Source organism: Antechinus flavipes, chromosome 1, assembly GCF_016432865.1.
Source record: "Antechinus flavipes isolate AdamAnt ecotype Samford, QLD, Australia chromosome 1, AdamAnt_v2, whole genome shotgun sequence".
Lineage (NCBI taxonomy): Eukaryota > Metazoa > Chordata > Mammalia > Dasyuromorphia > Dasyuridae > Antechinus > Antechinus flavipes.
In genome coordinates, this window is record NC_067398.1 from 7,078,711 (window position 1) to 7,105,042 (window position 26,332).

Sequence of the window (26,332 nt, forward strand, 5' to 3'; positions counted from 1 at the left end):
GAATGTGATACAGAATGGCTGGGGATGTATAGCTTATTATAGCTAGTATTTATCTAAAACTTCAGGGTTTAAAAAGCACGTTACACGTTACCTCATCTGATCATTCTGGCAACTCTGTAAGGTAGGTGCTATTATAATTCCATTGTTACAGATGAGGAAACTGAGGCAGGCAGAGTTCAAGTGAGATTTCTGGGATCACACAGCTGGTGTCTTGAGTTGATATTTGAACACCGGTCTTCCAGACTCCAAGACCAGCACTCTATCACTTGGCCTGTCTACACCCTAGATGACTACCACTTTCTAAAAGCGAATTCAATGTGGCTAACTAATTATGACATAAAATACACCGGTGGGGGCTCATGAGCTACCTGGCTCTAGAAAAGATACCACCTCCTACATGAAGCCTTCCTTCACCCTATTCATCATTTAAAGGGGATCCCACCCTCCGGCAATACAGCATCCGTTTGTAGCTCCCTGTTGTACTCTTCCCATTGTCTATCTCTGACTCACTGTTTTATTGCCCTTTGGGGAGTGGAAAAAAGGGAGGGGCTGGATTTTGGAGTCCTGTGGCCCTCAGCCCTGGCCTAGAGCTGGTGCTTAATTAAGAGATATCTGCTCATTTGAAGCATACAGTGTCTCACTGGTTGAAGGATCATTCAATATTGACTTTCACATTGAGTGTAGAGAGTCTTCCGTGAAGAAGAGCCTCATGTGAAGGAGAGCCTCATGTGAAGAAGGAGAGCCTCATGTGAAGAAGGAGAGCTTCCCATGAAGGAGAGCCTCCTGTGAAGAAGGAGAGCCTCCCATGAAGAAGGAGAGCCTCATGTGAAGGAGAGCTTCCCGTGAAGAAGGAGAGCCTCCCATGAAGGAGAGCCTCCTGTGAAGAAGGAGAGCTTCCCATGAAGAAGGAGAGCCTCCTGTGAAGAAGGAGAGCCTCCTGTGAAGAAGGAGAGTCTCCCATGAAGAAGGAGAGCCTCCTGTGAAGAAGGAGAGCCTCCTGTGAAGAAGGAGAGTCTCCCATGAAGAAGGAGAGCCTCCTGTGAAGAAGGAGAGCCTCCCATGAAGAAGGAGAGCCTCATGTGAAGGAGAGCTTCCCGTGAAGAAGGAGAGCCTCCCATGAAGGAGAGCCTCCTGTGAAGAAGGAGAGCTTCCCATGAAGAAGGAGAGCCTCCTGTGAAGAAGGAGAGCCTCCTGTGAAGAAGGAGAGCCTCCTGTGAAGAAGGAGAGCTTCCCATGAAGAAGGAGAGCCTCCTGTGAAGAAGGAGAGCTTCCCATGAAGAAGGAGAGCCTCCTGTGAAGAAGGAGAGCCTCCTGTGAAGAAGGAGAGCTTCCCGGGAAGAAGAAGAGCCTCCCGTGAAGAAGGAGAGCCTTGGAGAAACCCAAAATGTCTCTGCTGTTCTTTAGCATTTGAAACTGAGGGTAGGATCTGGGCTGGGAAGCAGAGGCCAGGAATAACAGTCTCCATTGGAGCCCTCACATTATCCCAATACAAAAGAATACGCCATTCATTCTGCTTCCTTGGGCTGCCTTTGGGCATATTTTAAAAACCACAAACAGTAAAATTAGGTTTAATTATATTTGTGGAGTTTTAAATGTACTTAACTAATGAGCACATCTTTCCTTTGGCTTCATCCCAAAGGAAAGTCATTTTCTACCTCTCCTGGGAGAACTTCCTACCCACTGAAGCACTTCCCAAGTTTTGTGGAATTGTGCTACATATTTGTATAATTTTCAAGAATGAACATCAACACATTTGGCTGTCAAGTCTTTCATATTCTTAGGAACTCCTATATGTCGATGGTAAGACTCCACATCGGTCTACAGTGAGCAAACACTACCCCTCCTGTTCTCAGCCTGCACATTCAGGACGATTTGCAAGCACTGATGGGATATCTGCTGTATCGGACACAGCTAGGTTCTAGGAGATAAAGACAGAAATCACTCAGGTCCTTCGCTCAGCAGGGTCATATTCCACCATGGGGAAGGCAAAAGAACGTAAGAATAATATAAAGTAATTTTTCGGGACAGGACATCGACTGGAGAGATCAGGATTGTTATCCTGTTCCAAGAGAAAGACAGAATTTGGTGGTTGCCATTAATTACAGGGACCATCATCCCTTCAGGAGAAATGAAAGGCCGACTGCTCTAAAAACTCAAAGTCTAAAGAGAGTAGAACCTGGTGGAAGGTCCTTCTCCCGTCCCGTTCCATTCTGGGGTTGCTCCGTGATGGGAAGGGACAACTAGATAGATTCCCGGAGAACAATCCAGAATCTGGGAATCTCGAGGGCCGGAGCCAATTTTGGTTTTCTCTTTGTAATCCCAGCCCTGTGCAGGACACGTATTCAAATCCTCAATATGGCCTCACATCTGGGATCTCTGCAATACACATGTGGCCTCCCAGGGCACACAGCCCAACCTCACTGATTACCCATAAGGTCCCGTCACGTCACCACAAGGGTCCTTTTTACAGGGGGGGATTTTCCTCACTTTCCCCTTCTGTCTGGCAGGTACCAGTAAGCCGTCCTGCCACCCCTCCTCCGGGCCGTCTTCTCTCTGGCTCACATTGTTCCCCGATGACATCTCCCGCTCACCCTGTCCTCCGAAACACCAGATTGGTCACATATTGCCAGCCTGGAGCCCGGTGGATGCTTAAGAGCCGCTTTCTGATTGGAAGCACATTCTATGGCCCTGGCCCTTCTCCCAGGGAATAAAAACAATGGGCATTTTCGCCCCCAATCCTGACACCTCAGAGCACCAGGGCTGGAGCTGTGTGCACAGGACCCAGACCCAAGGGGCCTCATATATGGTGAGAACGCAGCAAATGCTTGGTGACTTGAATCGGCAACATGATCGGTCCCCCGCCATCCCGAGGCGAAAGTCAGCATCTCTGGGATAATGAAGGTCGGCACCCCAGGCTTCCCGCGGACACTTCCTCAGAAACCTCCAGCTCCAAAGCCGAGGGCTGGACGGCAGTGGGTCTGAGGGCAGCTCCATGGGGATTGGCCACTCGGGAGAACCAGCTCCCCCCTCCCTGAGAAACGCCCCCGTGCTTGTCCACCGAGGGCTGAGGTGATGCCTAGAATTGGCCAGAGACGCGGCCGGCTCTCCACAACTGCAACTGCATCCCCGGGTAAGGCAAGGAGCAAAGAAACAAGCAGCCCCGACTGCTTCCGACAAACACCTGGCTAGGATGGGGTGAGGGCAGTGCAAGGGGAGAATCTAAGGGGAATCAAAGCCGGGACAGGGGAGGCCGGCCTTGGGGGAAGATCCCAGTGCCCGGGGCTCACTGGGGGTCAAGAGCCCATTCCGCCTGGGACATAAACCTGTAGGAGGAAGCTCATCCCATTAAACCTGCCCCTTTCCAGCCTTCACCTACTGGTCCTAGTGTCCTATCATTGGGGCAAAAACAAATCTGGGGGTAAGCAGAGAGAGACAGAGAGGGAGACAGAGACAGAGGAGACAAGCAGAGAGATAAAGAGACAGAGACAGACAGAGGAGACAGAGATATAGAGACAGAAACAGACAGAGAAAGACGAGATACGTGCAAAAGAGAGAAAGACACACAAAGACAGAGATAGAGACACATAGAAGGACAGAGAGGAGACAGAGAGAGAGACACAGAGAGAGAGACAGAGAGAGACAGAGAAAGACGAGATACGTGCAAAAGAGAGAAAGACACATAAAGACAGAGATAGAGACACATAGAAGGACAGAGAGGAGACGGAGGGAAAGACACAGAGACAGAGACAGAGAGAGACAGAGAAAGACGAGATACATGCACACAAAAAGACAGAGAGACACAGAGAAAGACAGACAGAAAGGGAAACAGAGCTAGAGACACAGTGAAAGACAGAGACAGAGACACAGAAATAAAGAGAGAAACAGAAGGAGAGACAAAAGAGACACAGGGAAACACACAGTGACAAAGAGACAGACAGAGAAAGGGGTAGAGACAAGAGAGACGCAGAGACACACAGAGAGACAGAGACACAGACAGATACAGAGAGAGACAGACAGAGTGAGACAGAGACAAAGAGACAGAGAAACACACCGTGACAAAGAGACAAACAGATAGACAGAGAAAGGGGTAGAGATAAGAGAGACGCAGAGACACACAGAGAGACACAGACACAGACAGATACAGAGACAGACAGACAGAGTGAGACAGAGACAAAGAGACAGAGAAAGGGGTAGAGACAAGAGAGACGCAGAGACACACAGAGACAGAGAGGCACAAAGGGAGAAAGAGACACACAGAGACAGACAGACAGACAGACAGATAGAGAGATAGACAAAAAGACAAAGACCAAGAGAGGAAGACAGAGAAAATCACACACACAAAAGAGAAACTCAGAGAAAGACATTTATGTATTTTGTCGTAAAAACAAACTTGGCTTTACAGCCAAACGGGATGGCCTCTACCATCAGGGAGCGTATGTTCTATGAGAGGAAGATCACAAAAAAGGGAAAGTACTTTCTCTGAGCAGGTTTGACCTGGGCCATACAAACAGGACAGTCTTCTCTCACAGTGGGCTGTTTGTCTTGGCCCTGTTACAAATGTAAATATACATACACTTATTTTTCCTTTGGAAAATAAAAAAAGAAGAAGAAGAAAAGCCAAAGATAACCTTTGTGACCTAATGGCCCCACTCCTGGACATGTCAGAGGCCAGGCTGCCTCCATGTTGTTTTCCCACGTTAGAATGTAAGCACTTTGGTTTAGCTGACGTGCAGCTGTGTTTTAAGGATTTGGAGGGTTAGAAGAAGTTATTGGAAAGTAATGAAAGAAGGGGAAAAGAAAACCCTTGTTTTCGCTTGCTTGTTTTGAAAGAAAAAAGAAGCGGTAGGTTCGTTTCAAAAAGGCAAAGAAAAGGAGGAGAATGGATGTGCCTCCTTGCCCCTTTCCTCACGGAGACGCCCATGTGGCTCGGACACGGCCATCATCCGCTAAATCACTTCTCCTTAAATTGGAACTCTAATTCCTAGAGCCAGTCTCAGGCATCCAGTTTAATCCCATTTCTCTGGGGCCAAAGTATGCGTATCACAAGCAGACACGTAATAATTCAGGCCTCCATAATGCTTCCAACTCGACAAAGCGCTCTTTCATCAATAATCTCATTTTTATGGCCTAATAATTCACACGCAAATAACCGGCCGTGCAGGTCAGGGGAATAGGTTGTTTGCAAACCCATGTGTGTGCACACAGGAAAGACAAACAATGAAATTAGCTAGCTGATCTCCACGTTCATCAGGAAAAAAACTACTTCACACTCAAAAAAAACTATTGGGGAGGAAATAGCTTTTGCTGAAGAAGTCTGTCCAATGCTGAATGCCCCTCACTTGTCGTGTGCCTTCAGAAGAGGCCCATGGGTGGCACGGTAGTGCCCGGGCCCGGGCCAAGGAAATCCCGGGGTCAAATTTAGCTTCAGAGACTTACTAGCAGGGTGACTCCTGACAAATCACTTCACCTCAGTTTCCTTACCCCTAAAATGGGAATAATCTCAGCCCCTACCTCACAGGTTTGTTTGAGATTTTTGTAAAATACTTAGCACAGTGCCTGGCATATAGAAGGTGCTTAATAAATGCCTATTCCCTTTCTTATAAAAGTCTGGACAAATCACTTCACCTCAGTTTCCTTACCCCTAAAATGGGAATAATCTCAGCACCTACCTCACAGCATTATTTTGAGGATTCAATGAGATTTTTGTAAAATCTATGTGATAAGGGGCCAGCCCAGGGATCTGGTCTCCTTGTGAGCAACACACGATCTCATCTGTGCATTTTAAGGGATTCTAATTTTCTGTGTTATTTTAGTCATTCTGAAGCTTGGCACACAGTCAGCACCTAAATGTTTCTTGACTGACCCCCTCCCCCAACCCTCCCAACTTACCTTGCGCTGAATGACTTTGCACTTGTGCTAATTCCCTTAGTATTTATACTTGCTTCGTCTCTGTATATATAAGCTTGTCTCTTCCAATAGAAAGTAACTACCTTGAAAGGAAGGATTTCTTCCTTTTGGTCACTGTGTTTCAGCAGCTAGCCAAGGCCTGGCACTCTTAATAAATACTTGTTGAATGATAGATGGGCTGATCAATCGGGTCACTTCCACTTCTTTCCTTTTTTAAAAAAATTCTCCAGGCTCCCCCAATCCTTCCCACTGACACCGTTACCCACGTGCACACCTGCCCTTTAAAAGAAGGGTCCCAGAGAGTGGGAAAAGGAAAGGAAGCAAGGATGTTGGGTCATCCTTGCCTTGGGAACCCGTCTGTCCCAAAGATCAGGTTTTCTTAATCCTCAAACGCTCAGAAACATTCTGAGAGCATTGCTCTGGGCTGGACCCCGGAGGCGGGAGCTGCATCCTTTGGCTTTTGGCTTTGTCCATTTGATTTCTATCTCTGACCCTAGTCAGAGTTTAGTCCAACATTTAGTGTTGGAAAGATGGGGGTGGGAGAAATGGATGAGAAGGAGCCTAAGAAACTTGTATTGCAAAAGGGGATGAGGTGAATCATTTCCTTTCCTTTCTTCCTTCTTTCCTTCCTTCCTTCTTTCCTGTCTTTCTTTTTCTTTCTTTCTTTCTTTTTCTTTCTTTTCTTCATTCCTTCCTTTCTTTCTCTCTTTTTTCTTTTTTTTATTTTATCTTTCCTTCCTTCCTTTCTTTTTCTTTTTTCCTTCCTTCCTTCCTTCCTTCCTTTCTTTCTTTTTTCTTTTTTCTCTCTTTCTTTCTTTCTTCCCTTGTATCTGAAAAGACCCAAGTCCCACAGAAGACATCTTTGTTACGATAAAGATCACCTTCATCTGAAGTGTGGTATTTCATCCAGGATATCTGTCTCCAGATTGGGAATTTGGTATTCTTCCTCCTATTTAAGACTGACTGTTTTAAAGTGATAGTTTTGTTTTTACTCTCCTTGCTGGGAAAAATCCACAACAGAAGATTTAAACATACACACACACACACACACACACACACACACACACACACACTCTGTAATTCACTGCAAATGGAATGAAATAACTAATGGAAATCTGCTTTTGATTAGAGATAAAACCCCCAATAAGGAGAGTGTCGGCCATCACTTGTACTTTTCTCTCGACTCAGCTATCATATTGCTATAAAAGGGCAAGATGAGGCCCTCTTCTCTCGAGGAATAGCATGGCGTCATTTCAATTTTCACTCTAGCTTGAAAAAATAAAAAATCTATTAAGAAAAAAATGTTGAAATTTTCAAGAAACATGACTGAGATTCTCCTAGGACTGAGAACCTCTAAAATGCAGAATGTCAAAGGGTAAGCCTCCCTTTGAGGGATAGATGACATCAGGCAGAAGCTATCTCCACACAAAGATAAAATTTACTAGCTTCAAGATTTTGTTGTGACTGGGTTTATATCCAACCAGCTGCTTTTAGACTCCAGGTAAAAGAACATAGACTGTTTTCTTGAGCCTTTTCTCAGCTCCGGATCTGTGACCCTAATATCCTAGGAGGGAGATTGGGGTCCGCCTTGGAGGAAACACCATTTATGTTGAAACGGTCAATTCAGTCCAAAATCTCAGTCTGTCTCCATTAAAAAAAAAAAAAAATTCCAAATGGATAATGGAAAGTTTTTTTTTTTTTTTAGTTGTTGTGGTTGCTGTTGTATTACATTCTAATTCATGCCCCACCCACCCATGGAAATCCCTTATCCTTTTAAATCATTCCAGAAACTTATTCAAATCACTTTTTTAACCTTCCCATTTGTTCTGGTTTTCCAATCAATGCCAATCTGTCATTTATATATTTATTAAAGAAAAAAAGAAAGCATTATGAGGATCGCCAAATGAGATGATATATATCATGTCGACTAAGTTCCTGCTCTGGTACTGAATTCCTCAAAATTGAAATCAGTTGCACAAATGTAAAAGACATAAGTACTTGGCCCTAATGACTAAAAAAGGCGCATGAGGTAACGCAAGTATGAGCTGTTTGTCTCAAAAGGATCATAAATAGGAATAAGAAATTAAATTTTTTCAATCAGTATTCACTCTGCTCAAAGGAAAGAATACATACATACATACATATATATATATGTAAAAATGCACATGCACACACATAGCTCTCCTAAGCCCGGCTGCACCTTGGTTTCCTTAGTGAGCAGGCAGAAAGCCTTCGAGCTGATGTCCTGGCTTCTCTGTGGTTCTGAAAGGCCGGCCCTGTGTCCCGCCCAGTCTCTCTGTTGGACCCTCCAGGACACCCCCCATGATGCTCCTTAAACCATGAAAGAAAAGCCAAGACTTCTTGCGCCCACACTGGGCAATAGCTGCAGAGGTGCCTTAGGAAGCCTGGGAAAGGATTTTTCTTCAGGGCATTTAGGTTCATATTCTGATTCTGTCCCACAGGGAAGTCTAGTTACCTCTCTGGACTTTAGCTTCTTCATGTATAAAAGAGACAGATTCCCTTCCAGCTCTAAAGCTAATCTTATGGCTCCAGAGCAGTGGTTCTCAAAGTATGGTCTAGAGAATCCCGGGGATCTCTGGTCTACAAATTCAAAAATAGTTTTTACTTCCAATATGGCAAATGTCTATAAATATAATCCAGGTCAACAAAAACTCTTCGGAGAGATCCTCAATAATTTGTAATAGGATAAAGATACTGAAAACAAAAGTTTGAGAACCACTACTCCAGGGTGTTTAGTGTGGATCACCTGGCTAAGTCTGGGTTAGGGGAAATTACTGACCATTCCAAGCTTTTTCATCAACTTATAACAAGCCTTCTAAGAAAGTGAGGTCATTTTGTCCATCCCTCACCTTTCTGCCACAGGGGCAGGATGGGAAAGAGCCAATACATGATTTGAATAAGACTGACCACCTTTGGGTGCTGTAAAAGTCAATAGAGGACTTCTATGAGGGACGGGACCCAGCTTTGCCACTTGGAAGACATAAGGCCATGAGCCAGTCCAGTCTCTGGGTCTCATTTCTATACAATGGGAGGTGGGACTTGAAGGCCTTGAAAGTCCTTCCAGTTCTAGCCTATGATCCTGCGTCCGTTCCATCCTGTCCAGCTCTGCATCTCTGCCCTCAGGAGCTCTAATCTTGTAGGGTGCCCGTCCCCCCGTCTTCCCTGTCAAATCTTGTTTCCATAATGTAGCTTGCTCTGTAGATGCAGGCTGCTTCTCTTCATTCAGCACGTTAATTGAGCTTGCCAGCTCTTTGACATCATCCCTTTGGAGTATTTATAGCCCGTTCTCATGTGCCCGATTGTCATCTCTCCTCCAGGTCATATATCTCAGATTCATCACATTTCACTACTTAAATTGTATCCTTTAATCACCTCATCAGCCCTGTCATATTTTTTAAAAGTTTCCTTCCACTTAATCAGTCTCATTTCTAAGCTTGAGCTCTGAGAGTTGTTCTGCCTTCCTCGAGGCGGCTTCCAGGAAAAAGAAGCATCCTCTTCTTCTGAAGGGACGCCATTGCCCTGGAGGCCGGATTGGGGCTCACCTGGACCCCCACAAGCCACCTTGAGCACCCGCTAGCCGATGTCTTTGTCCCTAATCCACTTCCGCGATGTTGTCCAAGGGAAACAGAAATTAGGGAGGGGATTCAAAGCATGAAAACTCATCTTGACTGGCTTATATCACTCCAGCAACTCCGATCATTTCCTGTGCCCCATTTCTTCTGTTTTTCAAAAGGCTTTGTGTTCACAAGCGTCGTGAAAACAGAACGAGATCTGGAAGGGACCATCCAGGAAAGACACCGGACTGTACTGACAATCAGCATTCCCTGTGCCACGCTGCTGTCCTTGGGGCGACAGGGGGATGGCCTGGTGTATAAACCACAATTCTTGGAAGACACTTAGTATTCTAGATGTATGGCTCTGGCCATGCTACTTACTCCCCTCCCCCAGTTTTCCTGAGGCTCCTATTATTCTTCCAGGATAACAATCCTCACAGGGTGGTTGATGAGGCTTAAATAAGTAAATATTAATTAAATATTAAACAAGTAAATAAGACAGGAAGTGATTTGCAGAACTTAAAAGCTGGGTAAATGACAGCCACTGCTATTATTATTACATTTTTGTTATTTTTATGCTATATTTGGGACAGCGAGGGGTGCCGGATAATGGTTAGGGTACTGGACCAGGAGTCGGGAACACTTTCAATCTGGCTTTGAACACTTACTAGCTGAGAGATTCTGGGCAAGTCACTTAAACTCTGCCTCAGTTTCCTCATCTGTAAAATAGGGATAATAATACCTACCTCTCAGTGTTGTCATAAAGATCAAATGAAATAACAAGTGTAAAGCACTTAGTACAATGCTTGATACACAGTAAGTGCCATATAAATATCAGCTGTTATTATTATTAACCGTTAGATCGATGTGTTCTGCTCGGCTCCAGGGAGCGATCAGAGAAGGAAATTTTGGCTTGAGGAAAGGGATGGCTCTCTCGTGGTGGGAATAGTCCCGAGATATTCCGGGAGGTCCCCCTGTTTAACCACTTGCAAAGCATGCGGCCGAGAGGATTCCTGCTCAGGTACCCCTGGGCTGGCTTTGGCCATCATTTGCGATTTGGAGATTCTGGCTATAAAAGCAAAGCTCTTCTCCCCCACCAGCTCTCTGGAGGCAGCCTCCTCTCCAGCTGCAGAGGACATTGGCTGCAAACAGACCCTGTGTGGCCCCAGACTCAGCTCTGGGCAGATTAAAGGCTGAGGTTTTGAAGCAGATATGATAAATGGGATAGATTATACAACTCCATTAGTTACCGTGGCTTTAGGGAAATGGCTCTAGCTTCTTCTTTCTTTCCTTCATTTTCTTTTTCTTTGAAAATTAAGGATCAAGCTTTTAACCACTTAGAACACTGTTAACTCCTTCATTTCCACCGCCCTCCCCTCCCTACCTCCTCCTGGTCTCTTCCTCGCCCTCCCCCCAAGTCTCTGTCTTTTCCATGTTAATAGAGCACGACTTAGGCCAGCCAGGGCACAATCTCTCCACATAAAGGAAATACCAGGCAGGCTGGACTCTTTCCAGATTGTTTACACATGACTTTCCACCATGGACTTAACACGCCAGTCCCTTGTTGGCCGTTTCCCAGCTCCCCCTTCAGTGGTTTCAGGACAAAAGCTAAACTTTTACTCCAGGGAGAAAAACAGTCCTGGTCTTCAAGCATATGTGCTGCTGTAGGGCGTAGGGGCACCCAGAAGCCAAAGCTCAGTCATTCAAAAGTGCTTGATTTTCAACCATTTTATCTGTTGGATAACGGCATTTAGCTTGAGTAAGGATTGATGTGATATAATATCAATAATGTTATGATATAAATAATAGAAAGTAGTATAATAATATGGTATAATATAATATAACATTTAAATTTATTGTTCAAATATTTTTCAGTAATTTCCAACTCTTCATGACCTGATTTTCTTGGTAGAAATACTGGAGTGGTATGCATTTCTTTCTACAATTCATTTTTTAGATGAGGAAACTGAGGCAGGTTGAGTAAGTCACTTACTTAGGGTCACCCAGCTAATAAGTATCTTAAGTCAGATTTGTATTCAAGTCTTCCTCCTTTAGGTCTATCCACTGCACCCTTAGCTGACCCAATATGGTCAAATCCCTGTAAATCAGGAGTTCAAAGACCCAAGATCCAAGAATGATTTCTAGCTCATTGTTTAGTTTTTTTAAATTTCAAAATATATGCATAGCTAATTTTCAACATTTACCCTTGCAAAATCTTTTGTTCCAAAATTTTTCTCTCTCTCTTCTTTAGTCCAATATATGATAAACATGTGCAATTCTCCTGTACGTTTCCACATTTATCATGTGTACAAAAAAAAAAAACAGATCAAAGAGGAAAAAATGGAAAAGAAAACAAAAAGCAATAAAACAATAACAAAAATACTGAAAACACTATGTTGTGATCTACGTTCAGCCCCTCAGTGCTCTCTCTGGGTGCAGATGGCTCTCCCCATCCCAAGTCAATTGGAACTGGCCTGAATCACCTCATTGTTGAAAAGAGCCACGTCCATCAAAGTTGATCATCACTTGATCTTGTTGCTATGTAGAATTTTCTCTTGGTTCTTCTTACTTCCCTCAGCATCAGTTCCTGTAAATCTCTCCAGGCCTCTGAAATCATCTTGCTGATAATCATCCCTGCAGCCGAGGGCTGGGTCCCGGGCGCCATCCTGGCACCCCTCACCAAAGCCACAGCTGCAGCAGAAAATAGCGACGGGAGCATCAAGTAAGTGCCACGTTGGCTTTCCCGGGAGAGCGGTATGTGGATTGGGAAAAAAATCCAACACACAGTAGGGAATTACCGCTCCTCATGCTCGACAGTGCCACTGGAACTAAGTCCGAATGCTGGAACCACACACCACAGGGGCATCCATGCTGGATAGTTCGGTTTTTGGTTTTTTCTTTTTCTTTTTGTTCATGGCTTTGTTTGTGTTTTTTTTTAATTCCTCCAATTCTCCCCCTTCCTTGCATTTGTTTTTTTTTTTTTTTAAAGGAAAGAAAAAGAACCTTATGAAACCCTGGGTGATTAAAGGCATGCTTTCTGTTGCTCCGTTTGAGCCCCCCATCATTGTTCTTATAGAACAATAATGTTCCATAATATTCATACACCATAACTTATCCAGCCGTTCTCCAGCTGATGAGCATCTACTCCGTTTCCAGTTCCTCGCCACCACAAAAAGTGTCTAGCTCATTTTATAAAGACAGTTAATAAATTAACCAAATACCAAAAAAAATTATCAAATGCTTACTTTGTACCAGATACAAAGATAAGAATTGGAACAATGCCCACCTCCTAACAATGTAAATTCTATCAGGGGTCCCCAGATCATCTCCAGATGACACTTCCAAGTTCTCAATTTCCTCTGGCCAATTTCCTCACCCCTCCACGTGTTCTCCCCACCCCCTCACCAAGGAAGCTGTCATGGTACTTGTCTTCACAATGGAATAATGGCCTGGTTTGGAGAAGTGGGACCCGCTAAGAAGTCCATATCTACAAGGTAAATCCATGCACAAAATTGCTGATTTGTCTCACACAGCCCACTGCCAGGATGTCGGCGATGAGGTCAGCTAGGAGTTCAGCAGGTGCTTTGTTTGGAGACGTGATCCCTAGCCAATGTTCTCTCTTTGGGTGAAAGAGCAGAAGCCTTTCCTTCATCTCTTGTCTCCTTCCCCAACTTAACCTGACTTCCAAAGGCAAGACAGATGACATCCTAGTCCCAACATCGCACTCGCCATTTCTCCTCTTGCCTTGGGAAAAGATTTTTTCACCAACAGGGATGATCAAACCCTCAGCCTGTTTTCCATTTAGAATGGATCAAAATTGTATGGAGCTTTTCTTATAAAAACCAGTATTTATAAGCTTTACATCAAATGGATTTAAGAAGAAAAATTGTTCCTGTTGGGTTTTTTGTTTGTTTTGTTTTGTTTTGTTTTCACAGTAAATCAAGTGATATATATTGTCGTTCATCCCACTACTGCTAGGATCACTTATGAAATATTAATTTCACTTTTAGGTCATATAGAAATCTATAACTCTACATATCTATATGCCTTTAAGAGCAATACATATGTATGTATACATGTGTGTGAGTGTATGTGTTCTATATACATATGTATAAGAGAAATACAAAAGATATATACATAAGTATATCTAGGATATGTATCTAGAAAACACATAATATGTTATATAATGAATAATATATTCATTTTAAGTTATAAAAATATATTTTAGCTATATCTGTGAATAGGAGCTTCTATATATCAATCAAACCACAGATATACTTCCTTTCTCCTTTCTCTAAAATGGCATAGAAAAGTAGAGTCTTGAAAGTATATCAAGTGAAAAGATTGCTAACAATAAGGTGGATATCTTGGATTCCTTGTCTAAATGTTCATGATTTAAACTGACAAAAAATGAACAGAGTTCATGTATAAATGTATGTGTGCCCCTGTGTGTATGTGTGCTAGCTATTGAGAATTCCTGATGAAGAGAGTCCTCCTCATCTCCCCCGACACATTCAGTTCCCCCATCTCTGCCCCACCCCCATAGGCAAAGCTCTAACTTCTCTTTCATTCTGGTCTTAAAAATCGTCCTAAGCCTGAGAGATTAGTGGTTTGCCCAAAAGGCCCAGATTTATCAGCTGTTGAACTAGAATCCCTGTCATCTTAAGTTCAAGGCCAGTTGCCCATCCTTACTAACTTGTATCTAGGTATACACGTGTGCAAATGATATTTTCATTCAAGCCAGAAGATGATAAGAAAAATTTGTTTGGAAATACTTTCGCCCGATTCCTTATCGTGACCCATTAGGAGACGTCTTTCCAAAGGAGTATGGGAACTCTGGAAGACAGTGGCTGCTCTGTTTTAGATTCTCAAGTCGAAGAGAAAACTTGGAAAGTTGGTCATATCCTGAGTTATGTCCTCATAAAAAAAGAAAGCATAGTTCAAAGTTTTCAGAGAACAGGGAGAATAGAGGAAATCCACTTTCAGAAACGGATGTTTAAGAAGATAAATAGTAACATAGGTCCATGTATACAATTTCCATAACTGTAATCAAATGTTTCATTCACATTGAATGGGGGATGCTAAGGGGGAAAGGAGGGCAAAAGGCTGCCTTTTGTCTTCAGATATCTTTTCTAAGAGGAAATAGCCCTATTCTCCTGGGCTCCAGAAGCAGACCCAGAAGGTGCTGGATGTCTAAGAAAACTTCCTTCCACCTAGAGCCATCCCAGCACAAAATGGGCAGCCTCACGGGGCCGTGTTTATCCTTTTTTACCGAAGATTTTCAAGCAGAAGCTTGTGAGGGATGTCCTAGAAAGTGACCACCCACTTTTCAGGTGCTCTCTCAGGTCTTCCAATAGAGATTCTCTGATTTCACAGAAACAGTGTCCACGGGCTGAACTGAACGAGAGCTTACAGCTCATCTAATTTACCTTCTTAATTTGACGTGAGGAAACTGAGGTTCGGACAGGAGAACTGACCTCCCTGGGTCACAGGATAAGCTATTTACTGAGCTAAAATTCTTCTCTCTCACAAGGCTTTGGTTTATCAGCCCCCAAACTCTTTTACTGAGCACCTGCCTAGCTTGGCAAGCGCTGGCCTGCTTTAATGTGTGCAGTGGAAGGGTCTAATAAGCATTTGTTAATGGATTGTCTAATTAAACAGACAGATTCCTGCCCTCTGGGAAATGATGATGCCTGAGCAGTTCTGTCCCTGTGATGGATGGCCCGGACTGGGGCACTGTAACAAACCTTTCAGGATAATCAAAGGAAAAAAAAACTTATTCAGTGCCAATGAGGCGATAGGTAGAACCTGAATTCAGCACTGATCACTTGGGCTTGCTCCACATTAGTTCAGAAGGATCTTCTTCTTAGAGGACTCAATGTGAATGAACTAAAAATGATGCAATCCCCAAATCAGAAGTTACTCCTGGATGGAGGAGATCCCATTTCCACTCAGGAGAGTTACTCCTGGAAGGAGGAGATCCCTTTTCCTTCAGGAGAGTTACTCCTGGATGGAGGGGATCCCTTTTCCTCTCAGGAGAGTTACTCCTGGATGGAGGAGATCCCTTTTCCTTCAGGAGAGTTACTCCTGGATGGAGGAGATCCCTTTTCCTCTCAGGAGAGTTACTCCTGGATGGAGGAGATCTGTTTTTCACTCAGGAGAGTTACTCCTGGATGGAGGATATCCCTTTTCCTCTCAGGAGAGTTACTCCTGGATGGAGGAGATCCCTTTTCCTCTCAGGAGAGTTACTCCTGGATGGAGGAGATCCCTTTTCCTTCAGGAGAGTTACTCCTGGATGGAGGATATCCCTTTTCCTCTCAGGAGAGTTACTCCTGGATGGAGGAAATCCCTTTTCCTCTCAGGAGAGTTACTCCTGGATGGAGGAGATCCCTTTTCCTCTCAGGAGAGTTACTCCTGGATGGAGGAGATCCCTTTTCCTTCAGGAGAGTTACTCCTGGATGGAGGAGATCCCTTTTCCTCTCAGGAGAGTTACTCCTGGATGGAGGAGATCCCTTTTCCTCTCAGGAGAGTTACTCCTGGAAGGAGGAGATCCCTTTTCCACTCAGGAAAGTTACTCCTGGATAGAGGAGATCCCTTTTCCACTTCCCTGTACAAAAGCACATCTTTTAAAGTGATCCTTGGTGCTGTCCTTAGAGATCAGGGAATTGGACACCCTACTTTCATAAGCCTGGATAATGATCACAGACTCTATTCTGATAGGAAGAAGGCTGAAGTAAGAGGCTGTGCAAAGCGCATCCAAAGCTGCAAAACGGAGGACCAAGGTATCCATGGGAACGTCAGTACTACATCCTACAGGAGCACAGCCCAGGGCATGGAAAGCTGGCTTCTGAGCCAGGAAGACTCAAGTCAAGCCCCAGTTCTGATACAAACTGGCTGGATGACCTTGAACAAGTCACTAAAGCTCAATTCTCTAAGACCGGCAGAAGCAGCAAAGGTACCAACCCACATGCGTTAGGAAAGTTTCCTCCGATGGGCATTTCTTATATCCATGATATCACATGAGTGGTCTCTGTCCCTACTGGGTCCTTTAGATTCTGTTCTGTCTTCCCAGAAAAGATCAGTCAGCCACAAACGTACAATCAGAAGAGACTCATTTCCCAGGCTTGAAAAGAGAAAATTATAGAGAGACACTAAGCCTTAAAATTAGTAAGTTCCATTTCAAATGACAGAAGAGCTTAGGACTCCTGACTGAAATCAAAAGCAAAAAGATGGGACTTCCTCACCACCCAACATGTCTGCTTCCTTCCCCCAACCTTCAATTTTCCACTTCCTTTTACGTGTCATCCTCTCCATGATTGTATGGAAGCACCTTGAAGGAAGGAGTTGCCTTCGATTTTATTTGTATTTGTATTCCCAGCGCTTAGCACAGCACTTGGCACACAATACATACTGAAATATATATATTTTTTTCCTGAATAGTGACATGTACTGGTCCCATCTTCCTGACCCGTCAGCTGGAACTCCACAAATATTTTTGGAAAGACACATTGGAATCCACTCTGCTGGAATCCTTTGGGCTCTTAGCTGTGGTCTGAGGTTCGGCAAAGTTATCGGGAAAACATTCGCGTTTCCTGAACGTTGTTGCTCAGTCTTAAGAGCCTATGTGCATTCATACCATTGTGTCTATGGGAAAAGGTAACCTGAGATTCAAACCATCCGCTTACAAGCAAAGATGGGAAACTGAATCCATTTGGGGGTGGGAGTTGTTCGCTTGGTTCATTGCGTATCGCCTCTGAGACGGCTAACTGGCCAATAAAGTGGCTCATGCTGACATGCCTTCTTTCCCTGCGCCCCACCTGCCTCAAATGCCTTTGATTAGCACATCCTGAAATGAGAGCCCGAGTTTAGGCTTCCTATCGGGGAGGGATCAGTAAACAAAGCTGTCACTCACCATCAGGACCCTGTAGAGAGCAGAGCTGCACTAGTCTCAGGCGACAGTGAGATGTTAATCTCAAAAATGCCCTGGAAGGATCAGTCTCGTTTCAAAACCAAGATGGCGCACATTAAGAATGATTCTTTAGAACAAATATTTCTTTAATCAGAGAAGTATTCTGAAAAACAAATGGGCAGGCAGGCGAGAGAGGTGTGGGATCCATACAAACGGATGACCTTAGTTTGCTGTTTTAGAAAGACCCAGGATTTCACATGTATTGACATTCCCTTGCCTGAAGCAGGCCCCCCTGACACCATGATGCCTCCAAAAGACCATTCCCTGGGGACAAGTTTTATACCCTCCCTTATCTTGATTCCTCCTTGGATAACATAACCACGACTGGTCCCATAAGGAACACATACATTTAAGTATGGCAGAGGTCATAAAAGCCAACTAGTACAATCCCTTCATTTTACAGATGAAGAAACTGAGTGTCTTAGGCTTGAAGTCTTTCCAATCTTAGAGAAATCCTGATCTTTGCCACATGGGGAAAAGATAGGAAAATATGAGCTTAGAGGAGGTATAGAAGAACAAGAAGAGGACAGGCTGTAGGTAATCCCCAAAGAGCATGTATGATTCTCAGGGTGTTTAGAATCTAGTTCAATAGAGCACCTCAATGAGAAAACACCTAAACACCTGGCAGTATTTAATCAACTGGTTGAAGGACCTGGAGAAGAGAAGATCTGGGGGATGAGGAGGGGATGATATATAAGTCTTCAGATATCTGAAGGAATTTCAGGGAATACAGTTGTTTTATTTATCTCCAGAGTGCAGGAATAGGGATGTGAGAGCAATGTGTGGAAGCTGGAAAGATGCAAACCCAGATGCAAACTTTGGTTTGTTGTCGGGAAAAATTCGATAATTATGATTGCCCAAAAGGAGAGTTGTCTCCACTGTCTGGAGAAGTAGTGATTTAGTCTCAATCAGAGGATCACAGGATGATAGCTTTGTGCTGTTAACAGTATTTATTAAGTGCTTACTACATGTACACACTGTTCTAAGCATAAATACAACCAAAAGGATGGACCCTGCCCTCAAGGAACTTCCACATGCGTGTAATCTGTGCACAGATTATAAACCAGAAAAACAAAACTCGCATTTTCCTGCCTTCTTCAGGCATTCTTTCCCTTAATTATTTCCCCCCAGTTACTTAGTAACTTAGTTTCTCTAGTTACTTCCCCCACTCTCTGTCTCTGTCGCTCTGTCTCTCTCTCTCTCTTTGTCTCATACAGAGAAAGAGAAAGAGAGAGAGAGAGAGAGAGAGAGAGAGAGAGAGAGAAGAGAGAGAGAGAGAGAGAGAGAGAGAAGGAGGGAGGGAAGGAAAGAGAAGGGGACAGAAGAGGAAGAGGGAGAGGGAGAAGGAGAAAGAGAGAGCGACAGAGGGAAAGAGGGAGAGAGAGAATGTGCTTATGTCTCATGGTTTCTCCCATCCCTTCCCTGATCAATACAATAGTCGCTCTTCATAGCAATCCCAAAAGTGAGGGTTGTAAATCATGTCAATCCTGCGTTACCATTCAGATGACACGGTGTAAGTTATGAGAAGAGCTCACTAAGGGATCAGAGTGGAGGGGGTACTTTTACTCTCACACCTCATCAAAGAGCATGTTTCATCCTCACTCCATTCTGTTAACACAACAGAAATTCTTAGAGCATGATGAGGTGAGGGACGCACATCCATTGCATGGGAGCAGAAACAGCTTCCTCCATTGTGCCCGGGGCTCTCTGCTCCCCACAATAGTCACGTCACAATGCACCCAAGAGGTAAAATATGAAATCAAAGAACTCATCATTTCCAACCTGGTACAGAGATCTTCCCCACAGTTGGGTGGTCCATTTCCATGATCAGACCATTGTGTCGCACCTGAAAGGAAGAACAGAGAGTCTTAAATACAAATTAAATCTCAAGGGATGGTCAAAGACATCAATGTAATTTACAATATGCGTGAAAGTTGGGAATACAACGGCCATTTAAAATTCCCTTTCGCAAGTAAGTCCAACAAATATATGCCTTAATAAAAAAAAATCAAAGAAAGAACTTAATCCTGCCTAATCCCCGCCTCCTCACTCACATACAGCTACATCAACTCCTCTCAGAAGCTTTTTCTTGAAAATTCCCAGTCAGAAATCTTTCTCCTCTCAACTAGCATAGCTTTCACTTTCTATTTTATTTTTTCAATCAAATTTTATTTTTAGTTTAGTTTAGTTTAGAAAAGCAATTGCCTTTTCTTTCCCATCTTCCCCACTTTGAAAAACATCATTTTCTATTCTATATTTTATGTTCCATTCACTTAAAACATTTACTGGGGACCTAGTCATGTTGCAGGCTTTGTGCTTAGGATTGGGAATACAAAGCAACTCTGAAACATCCTCTCTCTTCAAGGTATTTACACTCTAGTGGCATGAAATAACGTGTACTTGCAGAAGTTGGTTTGAGTTTTGGATTGTAGAGTAGATCCGTGATTTTTTGGTATAATCTCCCAGTGAAAAAACTCCTGAGACAACACGTGACTTGCCCTGGGGCACAAAGAAGCATCATACATAACACATGCAAAATAAACATATGCTTTTGGACACCAGCAACTGAGGGAATCGGGCCAAGTGATTAAGGCGGTAACATGTTAAAATGTTTACATGGTATTTAATATTCAGGTTTTGAATGATCTGCCAAGCTGTTCTCCTGAGGGGAAGAATCCTAATATTAAAGCATCTGGGTAAAGATGAGAATCTCACTTACAAAAGAAAAGGGAAGAGGTCAAATGCCTCGAGTCTGGCCATTTCCAAGATCACGCAATGGCCATTTTCTGTTGTAGAGGCAACAAGTAATCCAGCCATTATGGTGCTGATTCCTCATCATTGGATTGGAAATGACAGAAGAAGATATGAGTAGAAGAACTTATTTATAGTAACTTATTATTTATATTATAGTAAGTATTTATAGTAAGAATATTCATCATGTTATACTCTACAGAGTTTCATTCAAGAAAGGCTGGAAAAGTCCTCAGAAGATCCTTTAGCCTGTCCCCTTGCCCCTGTGATGAGGTCCTTCACTTCATCAATGGATTATGCAAGATTAGATTATACTAATGTCTAAAAAAGAAACAAAAGTTGATTTTACAACCTTCCCTTGATAATAATATATTCTATTACCTTGATGGAAGCTCTTGAGACAGCTAGATGTTAAAATGGATAGAGCACTGGGCTTAGAGTCAGGAAGATCTGAATTTAGAACTAGTCTCACTTACTAGCTATATGATCTTGAACAAGAAACTTAGTTTCTATCTGTCTCGATTTCCTCAGCTGTAAAATGGGGTTTATAATAGCATCTAACTCCCAGGATTGTTTTCAGGATCAAATGGGATGATATTTATCAAGTGCTTAACCCACTGCCTGATAAATAGTAGGTACTTAATAAATGCACGGTTCCTTCCCTTGTCTTGTTGTCTAACAATATTTGGCAAGCAGCTTTTGAATAGTATAAGGAGATATGTGGCATTTTATTCTTCTTAAAATACCATGGTGTCACATTAAGACTAATCCCCATGAAAAATGGGACACTGCTACATTGTTGGTGGAATTGTGAATACATCCAGCCATTCTGGAGAGCAATTTGATCAAAAAGTTATCAAACTGTGCATAACCTTTGATCCAGCAGTGTTATTACTGGGCTTATATCCAAAGAGATTTTAAAGATGGGAAAGGGACCTGTATGTGCCAAAATGTATGTGGCCAGAAACTGGAAACTGAGTGGATGCCCCTCAATCAGAGAATGGCTGAATAAGTTATAGTATATGAATGTTATGGAATATTATTGTTCTGTAAGAAATGACCAACAGGAGGAACACAGAGAGTCCTGGAGAGAGTTACAGGAACTGATGCTGAGGGAAATGAGCAGGACTAGGAGATCATTCTATACTTCAACAACAATACTATATGATGATCAATTCTGGTGGGCGTGACCCTCTTCAACAATGAGATGACTCAAATCAGTTCCAATAGAGCAGTAATGAACCTAACCAGCTACACCCAGGGAAAGAACTCTGGGAGATGACTATGAACCATTACATAGAATTCCCAGTCCCTCTATTTTTGTCCGCCTGCATTTTTGATTTCCTTCACAGGCTAATTGTACACTATTTCAGAGTCTGATTCTTTTTGTACAGAAAAATAACTGTTTGGACAATACTAATATTGTATTTGACTTATATTTTAACATATTTAACATGTATTGGTCAACCTGACATCTGGGGGAGAAGATAGGGGAAAGGAGGGAAAAGTTGGAACAAAAGGTTTTGCAACTATCAATGCTGAAAAATTACCCATGCATATATTTTGTAAATTAAAAGCTATATAATAATAAATAAATAAAACATAATAAATAAAAAAGACTATTCCCCATGTCCCAATTCAACTAATTAGAGCCAGTTATTTCTTCACATTTCCCATTCCCCCATGTTCTACATCCATGCCATCCCTCATTTCCATTCTAGAAGACAAGCAATGGCCATGGAATCTGGATAACAGTTTAATAACAACAGCAATCATTATTATTTTCCTTTTACTCCCTCATCCTACCAGCTGTTCCATCTCAAAACAACTATGGCATCAACAAGCAAAGGAGTGATGAGCTCACTATTGGGTGAATGGATCTCCTGGGTGACTGGCATAAGAGGAGGTCTATCTTACTGCCATTCAACTTGAAGTTGGAGCTAATCTGTAACTGATGATCCTATTTTTCATCCAAGTCAGATAGATGGTACCATAGTGCATGGAGCACTGGACCAGGAATCAGGAAGGCTCATCTCCCTGAGTTCAAATTCTGCCTCAGACACTTCCCAGCTGATAATGCTCTGCCCACTTCTTCCTTCGTTTCTTGTCCTTCTTCGCCTCTCTGTTTGAAACACCATTCGTCGCCCCATGGCTCACCCTTGGAAAGATGAAAAGGAAAGCTTTGAATAAAATATAACTTAATTGAGGGTTCTGAAATTAATTAACACTGAAATTTAATCATCAGCCTAAAAGGTAAAGGTAAAGAGACATTACTCAAAATTTCATGAAGATAGAATATCCAAGGATCTCTAACTGCCTAGTAGAAATAACCTTTTAAATATCTCATCCGGCTTCTACACTGATTGCTAGAAAGAAATCAATGAGGGAATGAGGGGGAAAAAAGATATGTAATAAGTGCTTGCTATACCTTATAGGACAGCTTCCTATCTGCTAGGTTTTTCTCAACTCTTTTGCATTTAAGATAGTAAAGCCTAACCTGCAAGCTGATCTTGGAACCAGAAAGACAGAAAAGGAGCCCATCGCCCCTTTGTGACATACTGTCTGTGTGGCCTTGAACAAGTCACTGAATCTCTCAGTACAAAGATTCAGAGAAGATGCTGACATGTGTTGTTAAAGAAAGTTTCTCGTGAGGAACTTCCCAAACCAAAGAAATCATAGGTTTACACTTGCTTAATATTATTTTTTCCAGTTACATGTAAAGATAGGTTTTTTGGATGATTCTGGGTTTCAAATTTATATTCCCTTCCCTTCCTTTCCCCTCCTCAAGACAGAAAACAATCTGATGTGGGTCAAAACATAGTTTTCCATTACTCATGTTGATAGAAGACTCAGAACAAAAGGGGAAAAATCATGAGAAAGAACAAAACCAAAAGGGAAAATAGTATACTTCAATCTGCATCCATATTCTTTCTTTAGACATGAATTTACTCCCTAGTCACCTATTTCTCCTCAGAAATAATACATGAACTCACAGGATTTCATAATGAATGGGACCCCAGTGGCCACCTTGTCCAATCTACCCTAAGATAAAATGAACTCTGCAACATCTCGAGATACCCATTCCCTCTCACTAGGTGACCACCTCCCAAAATGGGGACCGGAATCAACCAATCAAAAAGCATTGATTAAGTACCTGCTGTATACTAGGCATTACAAACCCCAAACTGAAACAGTTCTGCCCTTGGTGTACCACAAGAATGATCAGAAATGCAAACAGGAGAGAGATGGAGAAAAAAGAGACAGACAGACAGAGCAAAGAGACAAACAGAGACAGAGACAAATGGAGATGGAGAAGGAGACAAAGAGAGAGGGAGAGAGAGATAAATGATAGGTATATATTTATGCAGATACATATACATGAATATAAACATTTAAACACACATAGATATGTTACATACACATAAATATCTACCTCTATCTACAGATCTATCTCTGCATGTATATATGTGTGTATATATACGTATAAATTATACATGTGTATGTGCATATAAACACATAGTCTATGTGTCTGTGTATACAGACACATTTACACATGTATTTATATATTCATATGAATACATACATAGATTGATAAGATTGCATCTGTATGTGTGTGCACATTGAGGGGTAAGACTGGCTCATACAGATCGGGTCTTTCCAATCCTTCCAAAACTGTATCATGCAGAGCAGGGATTTCCTCATGCTAAGTCCTCATGGGGCCATGTTGTCCATTGGCAAACCATGGGTACCTCCAAGGCCTAAAATGTAAGGCTGAAATGGGCCAGAAGGCACTGGTGTCATGTGGTTTGCTTTCTTGCCCCAGTTGGATCTAATCAATTATTAACTCACTAAATCGCATGGTTAGTGTTACTTTGATCATAAAGGATGGGGGGGGGAGTTTGGGGTCATCTTCAACTCCCCCCAAAAAAATCTATTCGTATTACATAAAGAGGGTCTTTGTTCAATGAAGGGGAAGAAGGATCCAGTAGGAACCAGACAATATTCCCTACAAGGAAGGATGCCACGGAAGCCACTTGTGCCCAGTACCTGGGACTGGACATCCATAAATCACTTGTCCTGGGCAGGGAGCCTGAAGAAGAAATGTTCTGCTAGGCACCCCCTTCCTATGCCATTCCCATGTTCATAAGAACTGTCCTGTAAACCAAGGGATGGCTTATGGCTTCAAACTTAATTCAGAGAAATACTCATTTTCAGTTTTAAATCACTTTCCTCTTTGGTGTTCATTTAATATATCATTTGCTTTCAGTTTTTAATCATGCTCTTTATCCAACTTTGTACAAGACCAATTTAATAGATTCTAGAAAAATGTCATGGAGCTGATCACCTTATTTTTACTCATTTAATTATAGGACTCCCATGCTGCCTTGTCATTGCATCAATTTCCAAAAGCCATTTTCAATTGCTCTTGAACTTGTCACAGATGTAATATCTTAGCCTGCCTTACGACATTCTGGAAAACATGCTGGGAAAGTATGCAAGGACCATGGTCATTAACCTTTAAAACTAAAAAAAAAGTCCAAGGGTCTGAAGCCTTGAGTTTTGCCAGAAACAATCGCACAAGTAATATTATTGGTGATATTCTTTCTGTATTTCTTTTATTTTTTGAGAAACCAAAAAAAGATAAAGGATATTAGCGAGATCATTTTCCTTCCTTAAGCAAACGAACAATACTATTCCATGAATCTGTGTGGAGAATAACTCTTCATAATTAACTGTGCAAAGAAAGCTGGGATAATTACGTGCATCTCATCATCCCCGTTATCGTTTCCTCTCAGTGTGTCATGAAAACAAGTTTGTGGGGGACAGAGCTTCTACTGTTATGAAATGGAGGTCATAACTCAGGAACACAGTGTTAAAGGTTAATTTCACTATTTCCCAAACACTTTTAATGACCACAAAGAAAACACCCTTAAATATCCTTTCACATGAGAAATTAGACCGTGGTCCCATCGGCCCCAACTGCACTTAGATAATGGAGATCGAATTTAAGCACACCATTTTTTTCTGTTTTCTTACTTCATTTAAACCAATTATTGTAACCCAACTTCTCTTTGGTGCAAATGTACATGACATGGACCCCAAAGGCCTCATTTCCCTGTTGAGCCCTAATTGTGTGTTCCAACTAGTTCTTGAATTAATTGGCACGAGGAAGGACAGAAATAACAATTCTAAAATGGAGGGGGATATATAGAGGGTGGGCTTGTGTAAGTCATGGAATGTATAGAATGATTTATAGGCACCAAAGTCAAGCCATTAAGCGCCCTCCTCCTCCCAGACTCCCATGATATCATTAACTCAAGCCTTTCGATCTTACTTAGCACTTGGTTCTCTAGTTAAATGATCCCAGTGCTCATCCATGCAACCTTGGGGATGGTTGGAAAAGTTTTCTTCCTAAGCAGCGTAACTGCAAAATCTGCCACAAGAGATGGTTCTGAGCAGCGGTCATGGTGGTGACTTTGTGCTGTCCCCACTCATTCCAAAAGACAGTATTTTCTTCTTATAAAGACTTTCCCAATTACTCGATAGTAAAAAGAAAATGAAGTTATATGTTACAACAAGATAGAATAAATTCCTCATTCTCCCAGGCTAAGCTTAGTTTTGATGGACTCTGACAACCCAGAATTTGAGGAAAGCTGTGAGTAAGCTCATGAAAGGTCAGTCCTGACGTCTGCTATGCAGAGAGACCTTAGCAGGGGTTCGTGAATCTTTGACTATTCACCGGGCCCTGTGTTACAGTCCAGACAGCAGATAGCTCCTGACTTCAAGAGGCTCACGTTCTAAAGAGAAAATGCCAAAAACCCCACATCTGTCCACAATTTATACCGGGCAAACTGGGGGTAATGGGAAGGAACCACTCTCCACTTTCTGAAGCAACTCATTCTATTTTGGGAAAGCTCTAACGGTCAAGATATCAAACCTGAATCTGCTTTTACAGCTTCATCCTATTGTCCGTGGATGGGGGCCCAAGGACTACCCAGGCTTCTCTTCTTCGCTACGATTTGTTATGGGCCAGAACTTGAAGCAAGGTTTGACTCACTGGAATTGGTGGAAGCAATGCTTGTGTGCTTGGGTTTGCACCTTTGAGAGTTCACACACATTAGTTCACAAG

At 42.6% G+C, this 26,332-nt stretch overlaps 1 protein-coding gene across 1 annotated transcript in view; it reads right to left on the minus strand.

The window, feature by feature from the left end:
• Positions 1–26,332, minus strand: part of SUGCT (succinyl-CoA:glutarate-CoA transferase) — a 558,844-nt gene that overhangs the window by 102,511 nt on the left and 430,001 nt on the right. The window contains exon 13 of the mRNA XM_051978583.1: positions 19,234–19,297. Coding sequence (XP_051834543.1) covers positions 19,234–19,297 — 64 coding nt within the window. The remainder of the gene's footprint in view (positions 1–19,233; positions 19,298–26,332) is intronic.